This window comes from Cyphomyrmex costatus, unplaced genomic scaffold, assembly GCF_001594065.2.
Source record: "Cyphomyrmex costatus isolate MS0001 unplaced genomic scaffold, Ccosl1.0 scaffold123, whole genome shotgun sequence".
Classification (NCBI taxonomy): domain Eukaryota; kingdom Metazoa; phylum Arthropoda; class Insecta; order Hymenoptera; family Formicidae; genus Cyphomyrmex; species Cyphomyrmex costatus.
This window is the reverse complement of record NW_017275207.1, coordinates 5,180,845-5,201,268: the sequence shown is the minus strand read 5'-3', so window position 1 is coordinate 5,201,268 and position 20,424 is coordinate 5,180,845. Positions and strand designations below refer to the sequence as shown.

General features: G+C 35.7%; 1 protein-coding gene across 1 annotated transcript in view; it reads right to left on the bottom strand.

The window, feature by feature from the left end:
- LOC108782320 (uncharacterized) overlaps positions 1-18,488 on the bottom strand; it is a 149,524-nt gene extending 131,036 nt beyond the window's left edge. The window contains exon 1 of the mRNA XM_018550576.1: positions 17,740-18,488. Within this exon, the coding sequence (XP_018406078.1) occupies positions 17,740-17,765 (26 nt within the window). The 5' untranslated portion in view covers positions 17,766-18,488. The remainder of the gene's footprint in view (positions 1-17,739) is intronic.
- Positions 18,489-20,424: the final 1,936 nt, after the last annotated feature.

Sequence of the window (20,424 nt, the reverse complement as noted above, 5' to 3'; positions counted from 1 at the left end):
ACAGCTGCAAGAACATCCTACATACATAAATACGGAAAACAAACTTTTTGCATGGAGATGAATTTCGATGAGAATTTAATTAGCGCGAAGCGGACAGAGGGAGGAGGAAAGAATCGAAAATAAAGTCCAAAGAGGTAGAAGAAAGAGACGGCGCAGCAACCGTCGCCGAAGAGCAATTAAAAGCAATTCCTCTTAGCTGTATATCACTTTTACGTGCACTACAACCACGGGTCCTCATTAAGATCGACCTTCGACTCCGACCGGTAACAACGGAATCCTATTGCTCGTGTTGTTTTCTCGAAATATGATCCGTCGGAGAGACTATACGGAAGACAAATTTCTTACGCGGGTAATGAGAAGAGTATTTCGCGACGTGACGTCTTTAATGCGTGGCGAATTTTAATGTGCAGTCTATGGGCCTGCGAGATTTCTCCAGCGATAACAGAAATGGCGTGCAAAGGCGACACTGTAACGATCATTATAAACATATCGCGTAAAATCGTGAGAAGTTACGGATTTGTTTTTAAATACTCTATTTAGTCTAATTTAGGGACAGTGTATCTCAATAATGAAATTTAATTTTCGATATTGAGGAGATTAACGGGGAAAATTATATCGAATATCTCCCGTGTATCGCAAATATACATATAATATCGCGAAATAATCAATCATACGTAAATTATTTACATAGTATTTTTCTCGTGTACGTATAGCGTTTGTAACTGTTTACTCGAATATTATATATTTACTTTTGCTATTTTCAAATTGAAATCTTACTCAATCAATCATGAAATTTACCTTAATACATATAGTATAAACTATCAGATTGTAAATAATTTATTCATTGAGCGTAATTCACGTTCAGTTGACCGACTTATCATTTCTACTGGACAGTGTTATTTTCCTAGAAACGGGTCGATCGATCAAACGTGAACTAAGAAAGTCATTACGATATACATAGACATATACGTTTTTTTTTCTGCACGTGCATTATTGGAAAACAATTTTATGTCTCATCTTAATATTTCATGTCTCATTTTAATTTCATTAATTCGCTATGCTTAAGAAATAATTGTGCGTAAAAAAAAATAATGTAAGAATAGTCTACGAAAATAAAAAAAAACAAATAAATGTTCATTTGAGACAACTGTTTTTAAAAAATTGTTTTCATGATATTAATAAAATAATATTTCGCCAACTTTAGACTTCATCTACGACATTCTAGTTGGTCAGCTTACCGATAAGCATTAACTTATTGTAAGCGAACAAACGATTTATGTCGGCCTAACAAAAGTTGTGCGCGTAGTGCCAAGATTTCCTAATATACAATAATATCAGAAAAGATATTTCTACTTGCTGGTAGAAACTACACGGGGGAATCTTGCACCGGTCTAATAGACGACGCATGAATAAATTTGCATTGAATTTTACGTGCGCATAAACGAAGCAGGAGGCAGCGGAGGAGGAAGAGGAAGAGGAGATATGAAGAAGTTCGCGCGGGTACGCAAATGCGCGTGTGGAGCATCTATATGTATTTAAATTGTAGATGATCTCCGCGAAACTCTCTTCCCTTTGAAACGACGGGGTGGCAAACGGAACTAGGGAAGACGAAGAAGAGAGAAATGCGGGGGTCCGGAGAAGCAACACGTGCCTTCAGGGGGGTCGGTCGGTTTCTGCTCTCTCGTTTTCTTCCTCTCTCATCCTTTCTGCGGCCGGTCGATGGGACGTCGATCACGAGCGTTGTTTTCGTTATTGCTCGCGGGAGAGACACGGAAGGCAGAGACATGAAAAGAAGAAACGGCGGTTGGGAGTCAGGAGCGTGTGAAAGACGGAAAGAAAATTTCGAAGGCAACAGAGACCTCGCCGTATACGGATTCGCGTGCGAATGCCTGAACATCCTGCGCGATTTTGTGTTAACGTTCGCGCCAAGTTGCGTGTCTTTGACGCCGCATGAGGCTTTTCGAATCCCAATTAACTGCCGGCACAGCGGTATTGTTAATTTTTGTGAGAAAAGTTTATGATTGCGATTAACATTTTGTAGCAAAATCACCGATTTTTGTCGTCACATTTAAAGATAACGCTAGCTTCATCTCGGAGACTTTCTTAAGATATATTGCAATGCCTGACATGATTTAAATACATGTAATAATAAAATGTCTATATATGAAAAATATTAGAAATTTGCAGGAATTTAAAAACCGTTGCCATATAAGAAAACCAAATATTACTATTAAAAATAATAATAATAAATTAATATAATCTTTCCTAACGATTAAAATAATTTATTTTACATCGCAAAAATATATATTAAGTAATATTGATCAATTTAAACTTTTTTAAATCCAACACACAAAAGTATAATTAATTTCTATTAATTGAAATTTATTGATATGCAAAAACAATTTTGCGTCAATTCGTATCAAACTCGTTATAAATTTGATTAAAACAAACACTTGATAAAGAAATCGTTCTTTTTTGCAGTTCAATTTGATACAATAAAAATAATATATGCACTACAAGAGAAAAAATTCTATTATTACGGTGATACAAACAGAAATAGGAAATTACAGTTTAATGAAATAAAAAGTATACTTAATAGACATACAGGCATTGTTCTAAAGATTAGTGGTAAACTAGATTTCAAACAGATGAGATGAGTTCAAATATTGTTTTTATTTCGCCGTAATTTTGTGAGCGTCTTGGGTGTGCGTGAAGAATTCATTAATTTTTCGAGGTGAATCTAGAGACTGCATGTGAAAAGAAGGAGCCATTCGTTTTCTTGCACCTTTCTCAATTCTGACATCGTATCCCGACATGTTTGATGTAGGTATCGAGGACCCTTAATTGACTCGTCGTTGCGGTTTTGCTGTTGGAACACAAAGTATCAAGATGAAACGAGCTACAACAAGTCGGTTTGTCGGCTAACGCACGTGGCTTTGACGCGGCCTGCGGATTCGCGCGCATATAAAGTTCCAGGTAGACCGAAACGAGGCAGAGAAGAGATGAGCGAAAGTAAAAAAAAAATTTTAAAAAAAAGACAGAATCGCGAGGAGCGAAAAACCTTTCGTGGCGATTGATCTTGCCGAAAGCCTGTTGGTTGGCTTGCTCCAAGCCCCCTAATCTGCTTGCCCGCTAACATCAGGGATACCTTAATCGTACAGACGAAATAGACTGCGATTCAAATTGGGATCACTACTCTCTTCCTCTTTACAGATATATTATTAAATAATTTTTGGCTATACATTTTTAAAAATAATTTTTCGTTTTATTGGTACAAATGGAGAGAGCTACGAGTCACAGCTAACTGTTTGTCCTACCTTTAACACAATCTTATCTTGAAATAAATAAACCTTTATTAAGTCTTTTTTAATGTTTAAAATGAATTCATACATAAATGATAATTCAAATATTACTTAGTTTTATTGTTCACATTATGAGATACTTGATAACCCAACAATATCGTTATTGTTGGAGAAAAAAGACCTACATATCAATGACAAGACGATATTAGTCTCGCATACCACATATACATATATATTTGTTAGCCTCTACGTTATTGGCCCGAGTGAATCAAACAACGAAGTTGGAAGATTCAAAATTTTTATCCAAAATGTTGGAAATAAGATTAGATTTAATACCCAATCTGATCAAGTATTTTTCTACTACATTTTATTTATACTTATATTTGTTTTAATAAAGTACTAGACACACAACTGTGTTTGTGCTGGAACGTCTTAAGGTACATAGTTCCGTTTGCACGGCCCTGACTGGAGTCGAACAAGAGTTCGATGGAGCTCGAGGAAGAAGCCACTCTTCTCGCCCGGTTTCGCGATCCCGTCAGTAATTACTACTGCGCTGGAAACTCTAAACAAGGCATCGGGACGAGCATGCAGTGGATCGATCGGCGGTTTCGGGTTTCTACCTCGCAACATGCAGCGTATAACGTACACGCGTCGGATCACCGATGTATATATTCCGATGAGAAACTCAGCGAAGTTTCGTTTTGTTTCGTTCCGACTGTCTCCCATGGGGAATGAGCTCGGGCGAATAAGAACATATTTCAACGGGATCAGTGAAAGACGATCGCACGCCGCAATTGGCACCGCCGACGCGCAAAATACACCGCAATATCTCGTTTACGCGGAAATAAAATCGGCACGCGAAACGACACGCGATGCATTGTGTATTGCGTGCGACGAATATTGCACGCAAGAAATGCGTAATGGCGATGCACTGCAAGCACTCGGGTTACGGTATATTCAGAAAAATCTCCCGCACAAGAGTCAACCCTGTTTCCGCGCGCGAAAAATATTTTATTTCGTTAATAGAAAAAGTTTATATGAAAATTAATGTAACGGGTACTATTATATTTTAAAACTCGAGAAAATCACCTATTCTTCCCCGTATAGTAAAATTAATCGCGAAGTATACACTAGTTACGTATTTTCGTTGCTGAATGGGAAAAGTAAAGCGTCGATTAATTATGACATGTTGGCTTTGTATATCTCTCTTTACATTTATCATTAATGCATGGAATGGCTAGATTTTGTGGCAGCTAATACATTCAAAAGCAACCAGTAATATACAACGGTAAATGTAATTAACAAAATGCTTAGGCATTTTTTCGACACAAAAACTTAACGTTGGAACTATCTAAAAATTTACGATAACACTGCTATCTGTAACCGTATAATATCATAATAACAAATCTAGATATCTGTGTCATATAATAAAATATTAAATTTATTAAATTGAACATTTAATATTATAATTTTATGATGAATAATATATGATTTAATATTTTGATTTAACAGTCTGATCTATTACTTTATCCCTTTTGTACAAATAAAGTTATGAATTACGTAAATGGACGAAACTATATCTTGTTTAGAATGTATTTCATAAATTTAAAACGACAATTAATAAAATCAAAACTGTCTAATAAATAAATAAATTTTAAATAAAATGTCTTGTAATAATATTAATTTAAATTGAAAATAATTTCTTATAATGTAAATAAATACCTTTGTACATACACAATACAAGAAAATACGTGTGTCATTTTACGTTATTATTTTTGCAATTAAAATAACTGAAAAAAATAATAATGTGAAATCACACACCCGTTTTCTTTTATAAAATAAATTTATTTCAGTGTAGATTTTCAAACGTGTAAAAGTTCAAATATTCAATTCAGAGAATGTCACGAATAAGTACCTTTGTGCATACAGTTATATTAACTGGAAAAAGAGTAATCATCCACGCATTTCTTTTAAATAAATTAATTTATTTCAGTGTATAGAATTTCAAATATGTAAATGTCTAAATATCGTTAGTTTCGAGAATATGTCACCGAAAATAATTTCCAGATATAAAATTCTACCATATAGAATGGTTCCCCAGTCTTTCATGCATTTCCTGTATGTATAACATTACGGACGTTCGTATCGATTCGTGGATCGCTGCCAGAGTCGTGACTACGGATATACGTAGTTTCCGGCACGTATGCGATTCTCGTTTGCGGAGTGAAGTTGAGAGTGTGTGCGCGAAGTCGCAAGCATGCGCGCGCCCCATCGTCGTCTGAACTTTTTCGCGCGTGCCGGATAGACACTCGATATGCAGATTACGGGAAGCCCCGTGTCTCCCTTGCCAACGGAAGGCGTAAAACTCCGCGGTCTCGTATTCCGTACTCTATGCAGGTAGTGTTTTGCGAAAAGCCCATGCAACTCGGAGCGATTAAAAATTCGCTCGATATGACGCAAGCGAGCACATCCTCGAGTCGCGGCGAACATAAGGCGTGTCGTAATTTCTATGCAACTACCTCTCCGAGTACCTCTTCTCGTGAGATAAAGCGATGCGATATGGATCTATTTTTAGCGCGTTTCCTTTTATTCAGAGACAGCGAGAAAGAGAGAGAGACTGGTTTTACATATTGTAAATATGTAAAGTCTATTTCCTAAATTCATGGAGATATCAAGAGAGATATTTATACATAGGTTTCTCTGTTTGAAAAACGGAAACATCGTGATCGCGCTGCAGCGGTAATCGACATTCCCGTCAAGGGATTATAAAATTTGAAACATCAGTTATTTTCGCGGATCGCTATAACATAAATTCGAACTTCTTATTCAAATTGGATACGCTACGCGAGAACGCCAGTTTCTTTAGCTCGACAATTCGGCGTAGAGTTACCCTGCACTTGCATATACATATACATCGCATCCTGTCTATGTAAGCCTGAAGCGATAATGTAGTACGATATAAGGTGTTGCGCGGATCGCAACGTCACGCGTTCAAACGCTCAAAGTCAGGTACGTCGTTATGGTTCGCTGAATTGGATTCCGAGCGACGGGAGTACCAGCGTAATGGCATAGCGTATACATATAACTATTTTTGAAACTCCTCCGCGAAAAAGAAACGGGGTCTTTAAAAGAATGTATTTTACATCACAATCCAATATTCTCGATGGATTTTGAAATTTTCATGATGCAAGAAGTAAATAAAACATGTAACTAACAGTGTTGTATGTAAGTTTAGTTATACTGGAAAAAATTATTTTCATTCATTTGCTCCTTTTTGTTTTAGTTGTCGTTTTATTCATTTGACTAAATTCATTTTTCGGAGAATGTTTCTCCATGTTAAGAAATTAGATATAATGTTTTACTTAAATACACACATTCTTCATTAAAAGAAATAAAGACGAATTAAATTAATTTAGTCAACCAAATAATTTCCTTTCTCAGTATATTCTGAATTTAAAAAAACCTTTTTAAAAAAAGAAAAAATATACGCCAAGTGTATAAAAAAAATATTGAATTCTTCTCAATCAAAAACGGACATGAAATAAATGTAATTATCCAAGTATTTTATTCTTAATTTCATTAAGAATATTATCTTTTGTTTCCAAGTGCTCCACACAATATTAAGTCGTGAAACTCATCATCTTCCATATATTTGTATGAAAACATAATTTTGCATCTTATAATTAATTTCTTAATTAAAAAAAAGTCAATTTCACTTAAATAAAGATATTTATAAGAATGTTTATACATAATTCCAGATCTCAAATTTGATAAGAATCGAAAAAGAACCGATCAAAATTGTACAATTTTCGGAAAAAGCTCATCCAATATCAAGGAAAAATTTAAATCATTGAATTTATTAAGGAAACTTTTCATTACTTGGTTAACTTGTGATTTAGACTTGACCTCAATTTAATAATAAAGTAAAAATTGTGTTTCGTATCTATAATTAAGCACTAAATTAATAGTTTTATAGTGGTAACTTCAAAGTTATATTCACTATAAAATCATCAGTTTACTGATCATCTGTAGATAAAAAAATATAACTTTTACGTTACCAGATTATGCCTAATCACGAGTTAATCAGCAAATGAAAAATCAGACCTAAGAGTGTATCATCGCACGATCACAACTACGATACCGGTCAACCATGTAACGTTTCGTTGTCACGCGGTTATACGAGTGTGTCAAGGCTGATCCGGCAATCGAATCACCGATAGGTCTGCGAGCATATATCACCGTTGCCATATTTCCACTTGTATGCACAGCATCTTTGGAATCCTTTTAAACGCTTAACAAGACCCGTTCGCTCGCGTTATTGTGAATCATGAATCATGTTGTGCTCAGGGATACGATATATATATACGAGGTATGAAGATCATAGGTTTCACTTGACCTATATAAAAGCGACGGATATTTTTGACACGATATCCTTATTGCTGAGAAACAGGACTGTATCAAGTCTTAACCTTAGTTTATAGTATACATTTTACCAATTTCTCTAACTAAACTTGAGTTGCCTTATCTTCTATGATACCTTTCATTGTATAATATATTTTCTTATATACAATATTATTTTTCTTACTTGGGCATATATTTATTCATGTCCATAACAATGCGTAGCATTAATTGAACAAAATTTTGATACAAAAAATTATGTTGTACCGTTTCGTTATATAATTATGAATTCCATGTTGTTTTATTCCGAGCCACGACACAAATGTATCACTTACCTACCTATTCGTAGATATATGTATATTGCGCAGAATTATGGAGCGTACGTACAAGACGATGTTCTACACTACAATGGTACATAACAACCAATCACCCGGAACTAGCGGGTGATCGATTGTTATGTGGCATTGTAGCGTAGAACGATCGACAAGATCGAGTTATGCGTACCCGGATGTATATTATAATTATAACGTGGGAGTTTTGCTCTTCAGAAGTCTTTTGTTCTTACAGTAAGTATTCAATATTTACTTAATTAAATATCCAAAATATGAATAAATTCATAATTTACGTTAGCAGATCTTATTTTCAGAAAATTTGAAGAATTTATTAATCTTATTATTGTATATATGATCATATTCAATCATACTGACATGAATATATTTGAAATTATGAGAAAAATATAAATTGTTTTCATTAGAAAATATAGTTACAAATATATAAATTTATTCAGTAAACAATGAAATTTAATAAGACTTAGCATATTAGATTTTACGCCTGATTGTAAAAGAGAGAGAGAGAGAGAGAAAGAGAGAATAAATCTTTCAAATTAAAATCACTTTATCGATATTTAATAATGTTTTCTTTGGCTCTCTACTATCCAATCAATTCTTTAACATCAAAAAGCAGGCTTTAAAGTTAGATTAAATTGTATATATAAATGTGTGTTAAACATATTCATTCTTACTCAGAATAATGCGAGCTGAAAATATTTCATGAAGCGAATTCTTTAAATTTTTCAATACCATTCTCGACTCTTCGTTACTGTTTTATTCGTGCGCTATCACTTTTCCTTACACTTTTCTCAAGTTTTCTATTCGTTACAACATCGAATCTCGTTGTACCATTCATTATTCATTATCGCTCATTGAAAAAATGAAAAACTATCTCCATAGATCTCCATGGATGAATTTTGAATAAAACCTTAACCAGTTAACTTTATACAGTTTATATTCAATATTGAATTGTATAAAAAGAATAAATTTTCTTCAAATATAATAAAATATAGAAATCTTTTCTCAACTCGAGAAAGGAACTCGTGTCGTCGACCTAACAAAAGTTCCGTGTGCACAAAAGATAAGAAAGGAAAAGGATCGCAGCAACGTCTGAACTTCAATAAATAAACAAGCTCCTTTTGTTCCTCCATTTATCCTATCCTAGACGAAATTCATCGTGTAGCAATGAAACTCGCATCACCGTTGGTGCGACGTGCACGAGGAAGATAAACAGAGGCGAAGAAGCTTATGTATAGCGACGCGATCGTGTTAAACGGTTCGCCGTATCGTCGTAGATTTTCTGCAAATGCAAACACGAATATCACCGTACGTGATTCCTTTGCCAAAAGGTATCCACTCGGAAGATACGTGAGTCATCCGTGACTCAGATATTAATTCGTCCGTGGACGGAACCGTAAAAAAACCGTGCGGTTTTAAATGTGATGGGAAAACAATGTTATCGCGCGTGCGCGCACACGTGTTTTAGCGCACTTATCCTGCATCCTGCTGATATAAGCTCCGCTCGATACGAAGTCCGGTTCGATAAACAAAGGCATTACTTTTTTTTATACGGCTTCATACGTACAGTCGATACCATTTGCTGCTGGGCTGCTACGTAAGATAAGGTTTGTTTATGCGCGTAAGAAACAGATTACGAGCCTATAAGAGCGAGGGTACCAATAAGTTGTTACATTTTTGTTAATATCATTGCTATTATTATCAGTAACAATTTCATAAATTAACAAAAGTGTTATTATAGGCAAATATTTATTGTCACGACATGAGTACAATTCTAAAATTCTTTTTTTTTAATAACATATAATGGAGTCTCTCTCTCTCTCTCTCTCTGTTTCTGTTTTCTTTTGATTTAAAAAAGTTAAATTCTTTTTATTATAAATACCTCCTAAATTGTCGGAGTGTTTACTGAAATTTAATTAAAAAATTCCTGAGAATTTCTAGATATTTTGTTTTGTAGATAAGATTAAAGAATTCTTTAATGCATTCTAGATAGGATTAAAGAATTCTTTAATGTAACTTTGAAATGAATTGATGTGCAAGCAAACAAACTGTATTGTATTAAAAATTAATAGAAGACATTGATTCCTTCCTCGAAACTATAACCACCATTTTCCTCTCTACAATTAAGGCCGTGATTTAAATTGAAACCTATAAGACAATGCAAGGAAGGCGAAACATACGAGAATGTACGTGAATGTTGTACTTATTGCCAACTGATTAACATCTTGTATTATCAAGAAAAAATAATCAAAGAAAAATGTTTTCAGAAAGAAACAAAATTTAAATTTAAAAGTAAAATCCCCTTGAAAAATTTTCTTGAATACCGATAAAAGTCCGTAAAAGTCCGTAATTTTTAAATATAAAAATTCCAGGATTTTCCACAGTACATCCTGATTGTAAATAATTTTAAAAAAAAGCTTTTCACGGGCGCAATTAAAAGATAAAGAATCACATTAATTATTTAAATTTAATTCAAAATAAATTTCAAAGTACATTTTTTCGAAAAACACAAACTGAGATTTTTAATTGTATACCATTTTATATTACAAGATATTTTTTAAAAATTTTGATAAATTTTTTTTAACCAAAATTTATCAAAAATAAATGACAGGTAGTTCTACAATATATTATGTATGTATACCTGTAAATTAATTTTGTATGGATTGTCTGTGAAGTTACGTAACTATAAACAGATATTAATCTAGACATCCGAAAACACAATCTGTGATCAATTTATAGAAACTCAAATAGATAGCTTCAGTTTGTACGTATATGTATATATATATACACACCATTTACTATTCGCTAATTTAACAAAGTTTCGCTTCATGGATTTCTGCATTGTACGTATACATACTACTAATTGACCTGATCTAATGACGATATCACTGTTATACATATAGAATTCTCACGACCATAGTAATCGCAAATTTGAATTAATTAAATTATCAAAAAATTGTTTACTAACTTTAAAGTGATTTTTAATTTATTGTTAAATTATTGTGTAAACTTTAAAAAAGTAAATCGAATTGATATACAAATAAATAAACTATTCGTATCAATATTGATTATTACAAGAATCCCAAATTAATTTTCATTGTTGTAGCTACATTTTACCATCCGCACATATGCAGATTTTTTCTTAACTAAAACAAACAGAAAATGGTAAAAGCTCAAAAATTAAACGTGGCAAAGAGAAAATGGGACGCGATCTCTCTCGTGTACCTAATCTCGCTAGTGAATGTATCAGTGATTAGTATCAGTTTTTTTGTGATTAATTACAGAGCGTTTTCTCAGGTCCTGAAACTTGATGGAAAAATCTTTCTCGATCTCCATGAAGGTACAATGGCCGACTGATCCTAATTGAAACGCCTTAATTATATCTTTCATCGGTGTGCACGCGAGCGCGAAAGACAGAAGCAAAGAAGCTGTTGTCGCGACTTCTAGGAGGTTACATTTTCTCGAAATGAGAAAAGAAAGTTGCCATAGCGATTATAATCTTGCAATCGATCCCACAATAGTCTACCAATTCCCGCGTTAATTAAGGACGACTACTTAATTAGGTGTTACCGGCTCCTCTTCATTATGTAGTAGGTACACCGTGTCAAGAGAAAACTAACACATTCCCATACGAAACGCGAGAAATAAAAACTCTATGCAGCCGTGAAATATGTAACATGTCCGATCGTAAATTAATTCTTATCCAGATAACGTGAGCTATTTAGATTATCATTTCAATTTCAATTCTAATATATATATATATATATATATATATATATACAGAGAAAGAGAGAGAAAGATGAAGAGAAATTATCTTAAATAAAATATTTAGATTACAATATGAACTTGATTTATTCATTATCTTAATTATCCTCCTCTTCTCTTTCTCTTTCTGTTTTTTTAGTAAAAATCAAATACTAAACTCTATGACAATTTAAACTAAAATTACTTTCCAAAGTCAACTTTTACCTTCAAAAGAGACCTGTTATCATACAAAAACAAATTTATAAAAATAAGTACAAATACTTTTATGTAACCTTATGTAGAGAAGGATAATGCGGAATGTTGCGTTTGGAAAAGTAGGTTACTTACAATTAGATAAGTATCAATTCTAATATTAATCAACATTATGATGTATGTACATACATTCTGCATTTTCGTATACACGTATCTCATCGGGCGTATCCTTTTCCGATAATTATAATGGACAAAATCAATAATAATTTAATACCGATCAGTATTATATGTTTCAGCTCAATAAACCTGATCCATATTGCACATGAAATTATATTGTTGTTAATAAGTAAATTGGTAAATTTATTTGATTAATTGTTGTAACGTAGTAACATATATTGCTCAATTCGGACATCTTACATTAATAAATAATACAATATTGTATATTACTTTACATTATAAAGTAGCACACAAATATATTGGTATTAATTTATATAACAAACAATGATATATATCTCTCTCATCTTACGATTATTCGAGAAAACGTCTATGAAATGTAAAGGGTATAGAATTTTCCCCTATATATATCATAAAGTATAAACGCATTGGTCTGTATATAATAATGTCAAAGAATGCTGGGTTTGTATAAAAAACAACTATTAACATAATCAACAGTAAATCAAGGTTATTTAAACTTTCTGTTTTTAAAAGAGGGTTGCTAGGTATATATATCCTGGGTATGAATATCTCAGAAAGATCGCTCAAAATTTCTGCTTTGTACCGCGCGTCAATATGTTGACAAAAATCTATTAAAACGTTCACAAATATTTGTTTGAACAGAACTTAACATTCACTTACGATAAATAAATATTTATTAAATAAAAAAATTGTAGGTAAATAGAATTAATTTCTTTAATTCTTGTACCAATTAAATAAATATACGTTTGTATATTTAGTAGTAAATATTCAGTAAGTGCTATTCAAACAAGTATTTATTACAGTTTAATTTTCTCTCAGTGTAATAACACGTTAAATAGGATTCAATATTAACAATATCAATAATGTGTGCTTCGTTGAAATAAACACCATTCACGAAAAACGTTGAGTACGGAAGTGATGACACGTTTCACGATGTTAACTTTATTATCTCGGGAAACGAACGAACTACAATACAATTGCGATGGAAAGTTCCGTGAAAAGAGATTCAGATTCCATCGTGCACGAGTGGAAATAGAAACCGCAGGAGCTTCTTCGTGATGCGAAGATTAAGAAGATTCGTCGTTTTTTTTCGAGAACGCCTTTTCAGCTTTGCTCATTAATCGTTACAACTCCTGTCATTCTTACTCAATATTTTTCTCACTTTCTAATTCTCGCTGATGAATCGATCTCGCCTTCAAATCAATCGTTATAAAACATCGCTTTCCAATTTACATACAAAATCATTATTATTGTCCGCTAATTGTTGCGTTATTCTTTCACTTTATGATATATTTATTAAAATAAAAAAATATGAAAAAAATTAATTTTTTAGAAAGAGGAAGATCCACAAAGAGAAATGCAACCACTCTGTATTTAAATAATATGATTGTAATAATGATATGGAAACTCACGTGTATATATTAGTTTTAAAAGCGATATATATTTATACGTAAAGTTAAATAAGCAACTATATTTCATATATGAAAATGTTATATAAATAACGTGCTATCGGATGTATTATATTTTACATCACAATCAAATTATGTAAACTGTAATACTATACGTCCAATGGAATAATTTTCATTAGACGTATAATATTATATACAATATACAACCAAAACTATATTCGACCCAATAAAAGAACACTATCTTTCCGTATTTATTTTTTTATACTCTGAAAATTTAACGTTACAATATATATGTACTGTATATATTGTATACAGGATTTCTGCCTAAAACAATACGTTAAAAAAATAAAAACCAAATCTCCATAAAACCATGATGGGCATTGAAATTTTTTCAAATAACCGTTTTTAAATAATCATTTGTGTAAAAGTATAGTTCAAAGCATTAATTGCGAGAAAATGGAGCGTTATACGAACACTACGAAGAAAATAATAATAACAACGAATTCATCCAAACAAAGATTTTCGATCCGATACGAACCATACGGCTTTTACGGTATTGATCACGTAATATCGATAGCCTATCGGGCCGCGCTGCTGGGGAAAGTCTGTCTCGTTTCTCGCGCTGGAAAATATTTACAAAAAATACAGACAGAATTCACTCGACGAAGTGAGGAAGCCAGGGGTGCGCCTTTCAAATTAGCATTTCAATTTGCCGCGCATATGTCCCATGTGTTGCAGCCGCGAGTCAAACGGGAACGATCGAGCCGAGCGGTGCTGAAGCCGGAGTCGTCATCCGCCACCTGACATTTTCGATGCAAAGCCACCGACAGCGGAGCGGGGAAGCGTAACATTTACATATATACCCGTATACACATACATACATACTTCTAGCCCGCAGCGGCATTTGTCGTATCGTATCCGTGCGCTTCACGCTCTGGCAATTCTCGATCGCTACTTTTTGGCCGAATTGTATCCGACGAATCTCATCGAGAATCGGAATCAAAGTGGCGACGGAGAGAAATGTGAGAATTTGCACGGAAAGGTAAATCACTGCTTAAAAATTATATAATATTATCTAAATATTATTATACGTAAATGCAGAATAAAAACAAATATGTAGTACGCGGAAAGAATTATTTTACTGAAGTACAATCTACAAATTTAACTAAATACAGATCTGAAGATAATTTTGTTGGATCATTAAAATAATTGTAGAATACTCTGATTGTACTATAAGTTTTTTTTGTGTAATGTATGTACAATTCTTAATAATGATGCATATCAAATGTGACCCCCGCATAATGGAATTTTAATGCTATTTTTTTAATTTATAATACATATTTCTATTATAATAAATATTATTATATATAATTATTTTGTACATTTTATTATTAATAAAATTATATTTATTATTATATAATTGTTACTGTAAGAAATAATAAAAATTTCACGCGTACTTATGTTGTATTAGACAAACGAATATTCAGTCAACAAAGATATCTATATTAATATCAATTTGAAAAATATTGCAATAATAATTCAATAATTCTATCGTTAGTTGTTATTAATATTCTAACATTTAATTCTTCATTAGTTCAATTTTTGATGTTTCTACGTACAGAAAATGTATCTTACAATTGTAAATTTGTTTTAATGAGTACATAGAGAAATGATTATTTATTTAGTATTTACAGCACTGAAAGCTAAGCTCACCAAATTTACGCTCACCAAAATTACTTGATCCTTCTGATCCGTATTGAATTTTGTCGACGTAGCGTTCAATAATAGCCTTGGTACTGCAAGGTTATATTTGGCACGGTATTATGTTTATTAATAACAATATTGTATGTCAGTATATCAAACAGTGCATTTGTATGTAATTTCAATATGACACATAATTAAATAAATATTGAATATTTCGTAACAAGAGATCAATCTGTTTCATAGCTACATAAATAATCCAAGAGTCTATCCATTATTTTTTAATATATTGATATTTAACTGGAAAAATTTTAATTCACATTAAGAATGAAATCTAATTTTATTAAAATATTTCAAAAAAGTTTCTTTGATCAGCATTATCCAAAATAAAAAACATTTTTTAATAATTTTTGTCCATCAAAAAAAACTGCCCAAGTTTCTACAGATTAAAAATAAAATTTCCCCAAAATTGCGTCATTTTCTTTTGAATTCTAAATAACATTTTAAAACTTCTATCAAAATTACTGTAATTTATACAGATTCTTATTGAAAAGATTATCGCCAAATTTAATCTAAACGTAAATTGGTAATAATTTTTTATTTAAAAACGCGCGCACGTGAATATCAATTTATATCAATTTTATTATTATTTAGATTATTTTTCACACTTAACCACCCAATTTTGTTTAACTTTTTAAAATGCCTGATGGAACTAGAAAATTCTACGAATTATACATCAAAATTAAAAAATTTTAAGAGCAAAATGTCAAATTCATGTATAAAAGTTAAATATTCGGCTTTGCTGATTTACAAATCCCTTCGCTAGTAACGTCAGTATTAAATTTTCCAAGTGTAAGTTGCTATTTCCCAGAAGAGCTTTACATCGAGAAAAAAAAAAGTGCTTATCTATTCAACGAAGATAATGTGCGAATAATACATATACAATAAGTCAATATTCAATATTTTTGAAAATAAAAATATTTCATCGGATATAATTACTTGGAAACGTATGGCATTGCTTTCTATACCTCGATATGTGTATATTCCATTTATGCGAATATTTGAGAATCTGTGTGCACTGATTAACTCATTAATCATATAAATACACAGATAATACCGTGTATAATAATATATATTTCTCTCTTTCCATTAATTTAAAAATATGTACTCTAACTGTATCTTTTTCCCCTATTTTTCATAATAAAATTATAATTCTCACAGGGATACAAGATTATTATCATTGGCACATCTAAGGTATTAAACTACGCTTTATCGTCACTGGCGTTTGCTTTATGAACGATCGACATTTATATCTCTCTACGATGGTATCGTCGCCGTGGAAAAGCGAAATGATCGACGGCGAGATATACGGCGAAATAAACGTTCAGGATATAAAAGTGGCCGAAGGTAGTCGCGAAGCGATCGACCGGTCGTTTTAAACGTGCTTAAATTAACTTGCGCAATGAGAAAGAAAGAAAGAGAGAGAGAGAGAGAGAGGGAGGGAGGGGGAGAGAGAGAAGCGTCCCGAGTCCTACATATGGTAACAAAAAGTAACGTGTAAGCCCCATAGGCGTCGAGTCGTTTCGCGAACGTTATAGCTATATAGCAGCACGTAATTACTTTGATTGGCGGCCAATTACTATGGCGTGGCTAGTTTATTTTAACGAAAATAAATAATTATCAAAATGGACCTCTTGACGCGCCGTACGTTATTATCCTTATCGCATGCGCATAAGATTGGCAGGCATGCAACATTGGTAAATCATCTCGGATTTGTTAATTATTAACGCTGTCTTCTCCATTTAGACTTCAAGTCAGGGTGATAAGAATCGAAAGCGATTTCTGCAGTTGATAGAGCGTAACACGAGAGAGGCGTGTGCCTCCCGATAAATTATTCGTGTTCATCGTCAAGAAAATATACATATTTTAATATTCTTCAACTGAAGCAAACGTAACTAGAAGATAAATAGTATTCAATTCTATGTATGTATATGTACTGTATAAAATCTGAATTGATTTTCCTTCACAAGTCGAAATTGATATACGCAAATGTGATATAATTTCAGTTTTGCAAAAATATTTCTCGTTCGCTTATTAAGCGAGGCTTTTCACGTTTCAGTTTTAGAAATCTGGTCACTTTAATCGCAGTTTTCGAGAGAGACTTTCAAGAGATTTCAAGCAATGAGGAAAACGTATCGCTCGAAACGGCTCGCTAAATGAAAGATCGGCACGCGTGAGAGGCCGGAATCCAGCCGCGTGTCGGTTCTCCCGTATTTTACAACGGCACGTGCGGCTCATTATGGCGGCCAGAACAACGGCCTTCGTTACGAGCAGCCGCGGCGACGACGCCGCGACGTGGCGGTATACGTTCCTGTTATCGTTAAAGCATGCAGCGCGAATACGGTAAGACTTTCGTGCAGAGAGACTCACCTTAGAGCCCGTTGTGTGGTCTTCATCTCGCGTCCCTGTCTTCCGCTCCAAATGGAGCGTCTCCTTTCCGCGCGATTTGTCCGCTTCCTTCCTCTCCGCTCCGCTCGCAGCTGTTCCTCTCCGATTCGTCGCACTCGGTGATCGGCCGCGGGATCAAAATCGAGACTCGAAAAGATATCACTGGCGAAGAATCGGCAAAATATCCTCACGCACTTGAATCACCCTGACGTCTCGCGAAAATCACGATCGCAGAAAAAAAAAAACACCACGGGAGGTCGCACTTTCGCGGCACGTTGCTCTGTCTGTCGACTCTTCGACGTTTCCGATGTTCAGCATTTAAGTAAAATTATGTAACTTATCGCGTCTCTGTGTTTCGAGAAGCTTCTCCTTTCGAACCGGAAATAGTTGGCCCGACACCTTCAGCGGAGCATCGCGAGGTGTAAAAGAGCGCGCCGCGAATTAGATCAGTGGGACTCGCGCGGGGCGACCGAGAAACTTAGGTCGCGAGCGGCGAAAGGCCTCTTACCTTTTCCTCTCTTTCTCCCCAGGTTAACCTCTGATTCCGTTCGCGCTTCTCGTTCTCCTCGTCGCGTAGGCTCTGAGTTTAACAGCTAACCGTATATAGCGTTTCTCCACCGGTCGATATTCTCAGACCCTCTATTACGATTCAGTATTACTTTCTTACGACGAAAAATTCATTGGATCACTTCTCCGAAGACATCTTTCTCCCCAGGTAATGCCTTAAACGCCACGTAACTCTCGCTTCTCAGGGGGGAGGGGATCCTTTTCAGGAGTCCAGGTTCCCTGTCGGGACGGCCGCTGGTCTCCCCGTATCGGCTTCCTCGCTCGCTCTGTCCGCCGCAAATCGGCACGGTGACCGCGGGATCGCGCACGCGGTGGCGCGGCTGGCCGACGCGAGCATCGCGCGCGCAAACGAGATGGGATCGCTAACCTGCTTTTCGATGCGTTTCGACGATGAAACGTCGGGCGCCCTCGATCCGCCCGCCGATGTTCGATTACTCGTTCTCGAAATACCGATCTCTCAAATTCACGCTGCTCGTCGCCGAACTTTGTAAACCTCGTCTTGCTCCTCGTGATCTTTTTTTAAATCGTGCCTCCCGGCGAGGATAATACGATCTCCTCGTGACAATAATTAGTCGCTAATGACAGTTCTCGGATAAACGATTGTCGAATATTCGCTGTGTATTCAAATCGGCGCGAATTAATCTTCTTCTATAACAATTGTGCCTCCTTCCGCGAAATGAAGACAAGAAGCCGGCTGATAATGAGACGCTAATGACGGTCTTTGGATAAACGATCGTCGGATATTTGTTGTTTCAAGATAAATTAATCTTCCTCCAGACGAAGACAATACAGCCCACTTTTCGTGATAACGAGATGCTAATGATAGTCTTTGGACAAATGATTGTCGAATGTTTCTTACTTGAAAATCGGAGTAAGGTTATGGATCCCTATGGGACAAAATCAGCGTGCTCCTCGTGGTCTTCTTCTCTCTGTGTGCCCTCGGTGGATTTCCACAAAGACGACGTCACACACACGCAGGTCATAGTACCGCGTGAATCTTTTCCAAAGAAAAATCCTTTCCGGTGAAAGTCCTCCACAAGGGTAAGATAGACAACTCCGTGTGGTCGACAGGAGTGACGAAGAAACGCCTCGAAAAGTGTTGCAGTCGGTGCACCGACGAAACGGACACCTGTCGCCTACCCTCGATTTTCCGCGGGCGTTTCAAAAAGCGGTTTCCAAATATGGCGGCAGGTGCAAACGATGCGATTCCTCTTTCTTCCTTCCTCCTCCCCCCGTGCGATCGATTTGTCAAAATCCACCTGAACGATCGCGAGAGAGACGGCCGGGGGAAATTGTTCGACACAACGCCAGAGATCCGTCTCTCTCTCTCTCTCGCTCCTCCAACCGATCTCGTTTCTCGCCGCTGCTCCTCCTCCTGCCGAAAATCCTCCGTACGTCGCGGAGCAGGTGGCGGAAGGCGCGCTTGCGGAGCACTTAGCGCGCGCCGTAAGGCAAACCGCGGCGCAGCTTCTTCTGGCTCCGGTATATACGCGCGTACACCGCGGAGGACTGGTTTCGCGCGAGAGGGCTCCCTCGTGCCCGACCGGCCAGACTACTTCGCGGTGGAGGATAGCACGGGACGCCGGGCGCACGGGCGCGAGTGAGACGGCCGGCACGGCGTTGGCGGCGCGCGAGGAGAGCGGAGCCGGCGCAGCACACGGCACGGTGGAGAGCGCGCGCGGTGGGTCCCGTTCCACGGAAAGAGGCTTTATTCCACTGAGCGCGAGGAAGTACTGTTACTCGTTAGACGACTCGGGGGGCCGACGCGACGCGACGCGACGCGCCGCGCGTACTTCACGGGAGTAGTAGCACCGAGTCGTTTTCCTCTCGAACGCTGACTCGCTCCGTCTCCTCTTCTTCCGTCTTGATACCGAAGCTCTCTCGTGAGTCCGCTTGAATTTTTGAAATTACGGCAGAGGCCCTTCCGCGGCGAGAATCGCGTAAACGAGACCTACCGGATGAAGGATGCGCCAGAGGACAAGATCGAGGAGCACTCGACGGTCGATTTTCGAGTCTCTCGCTTTCGCGGCTCACTTCTCGCGATTCTCGATAAGTCCTTCTTCTTTCTTGGAGAAAAAAATCAGACAGCCGTACCGTGCG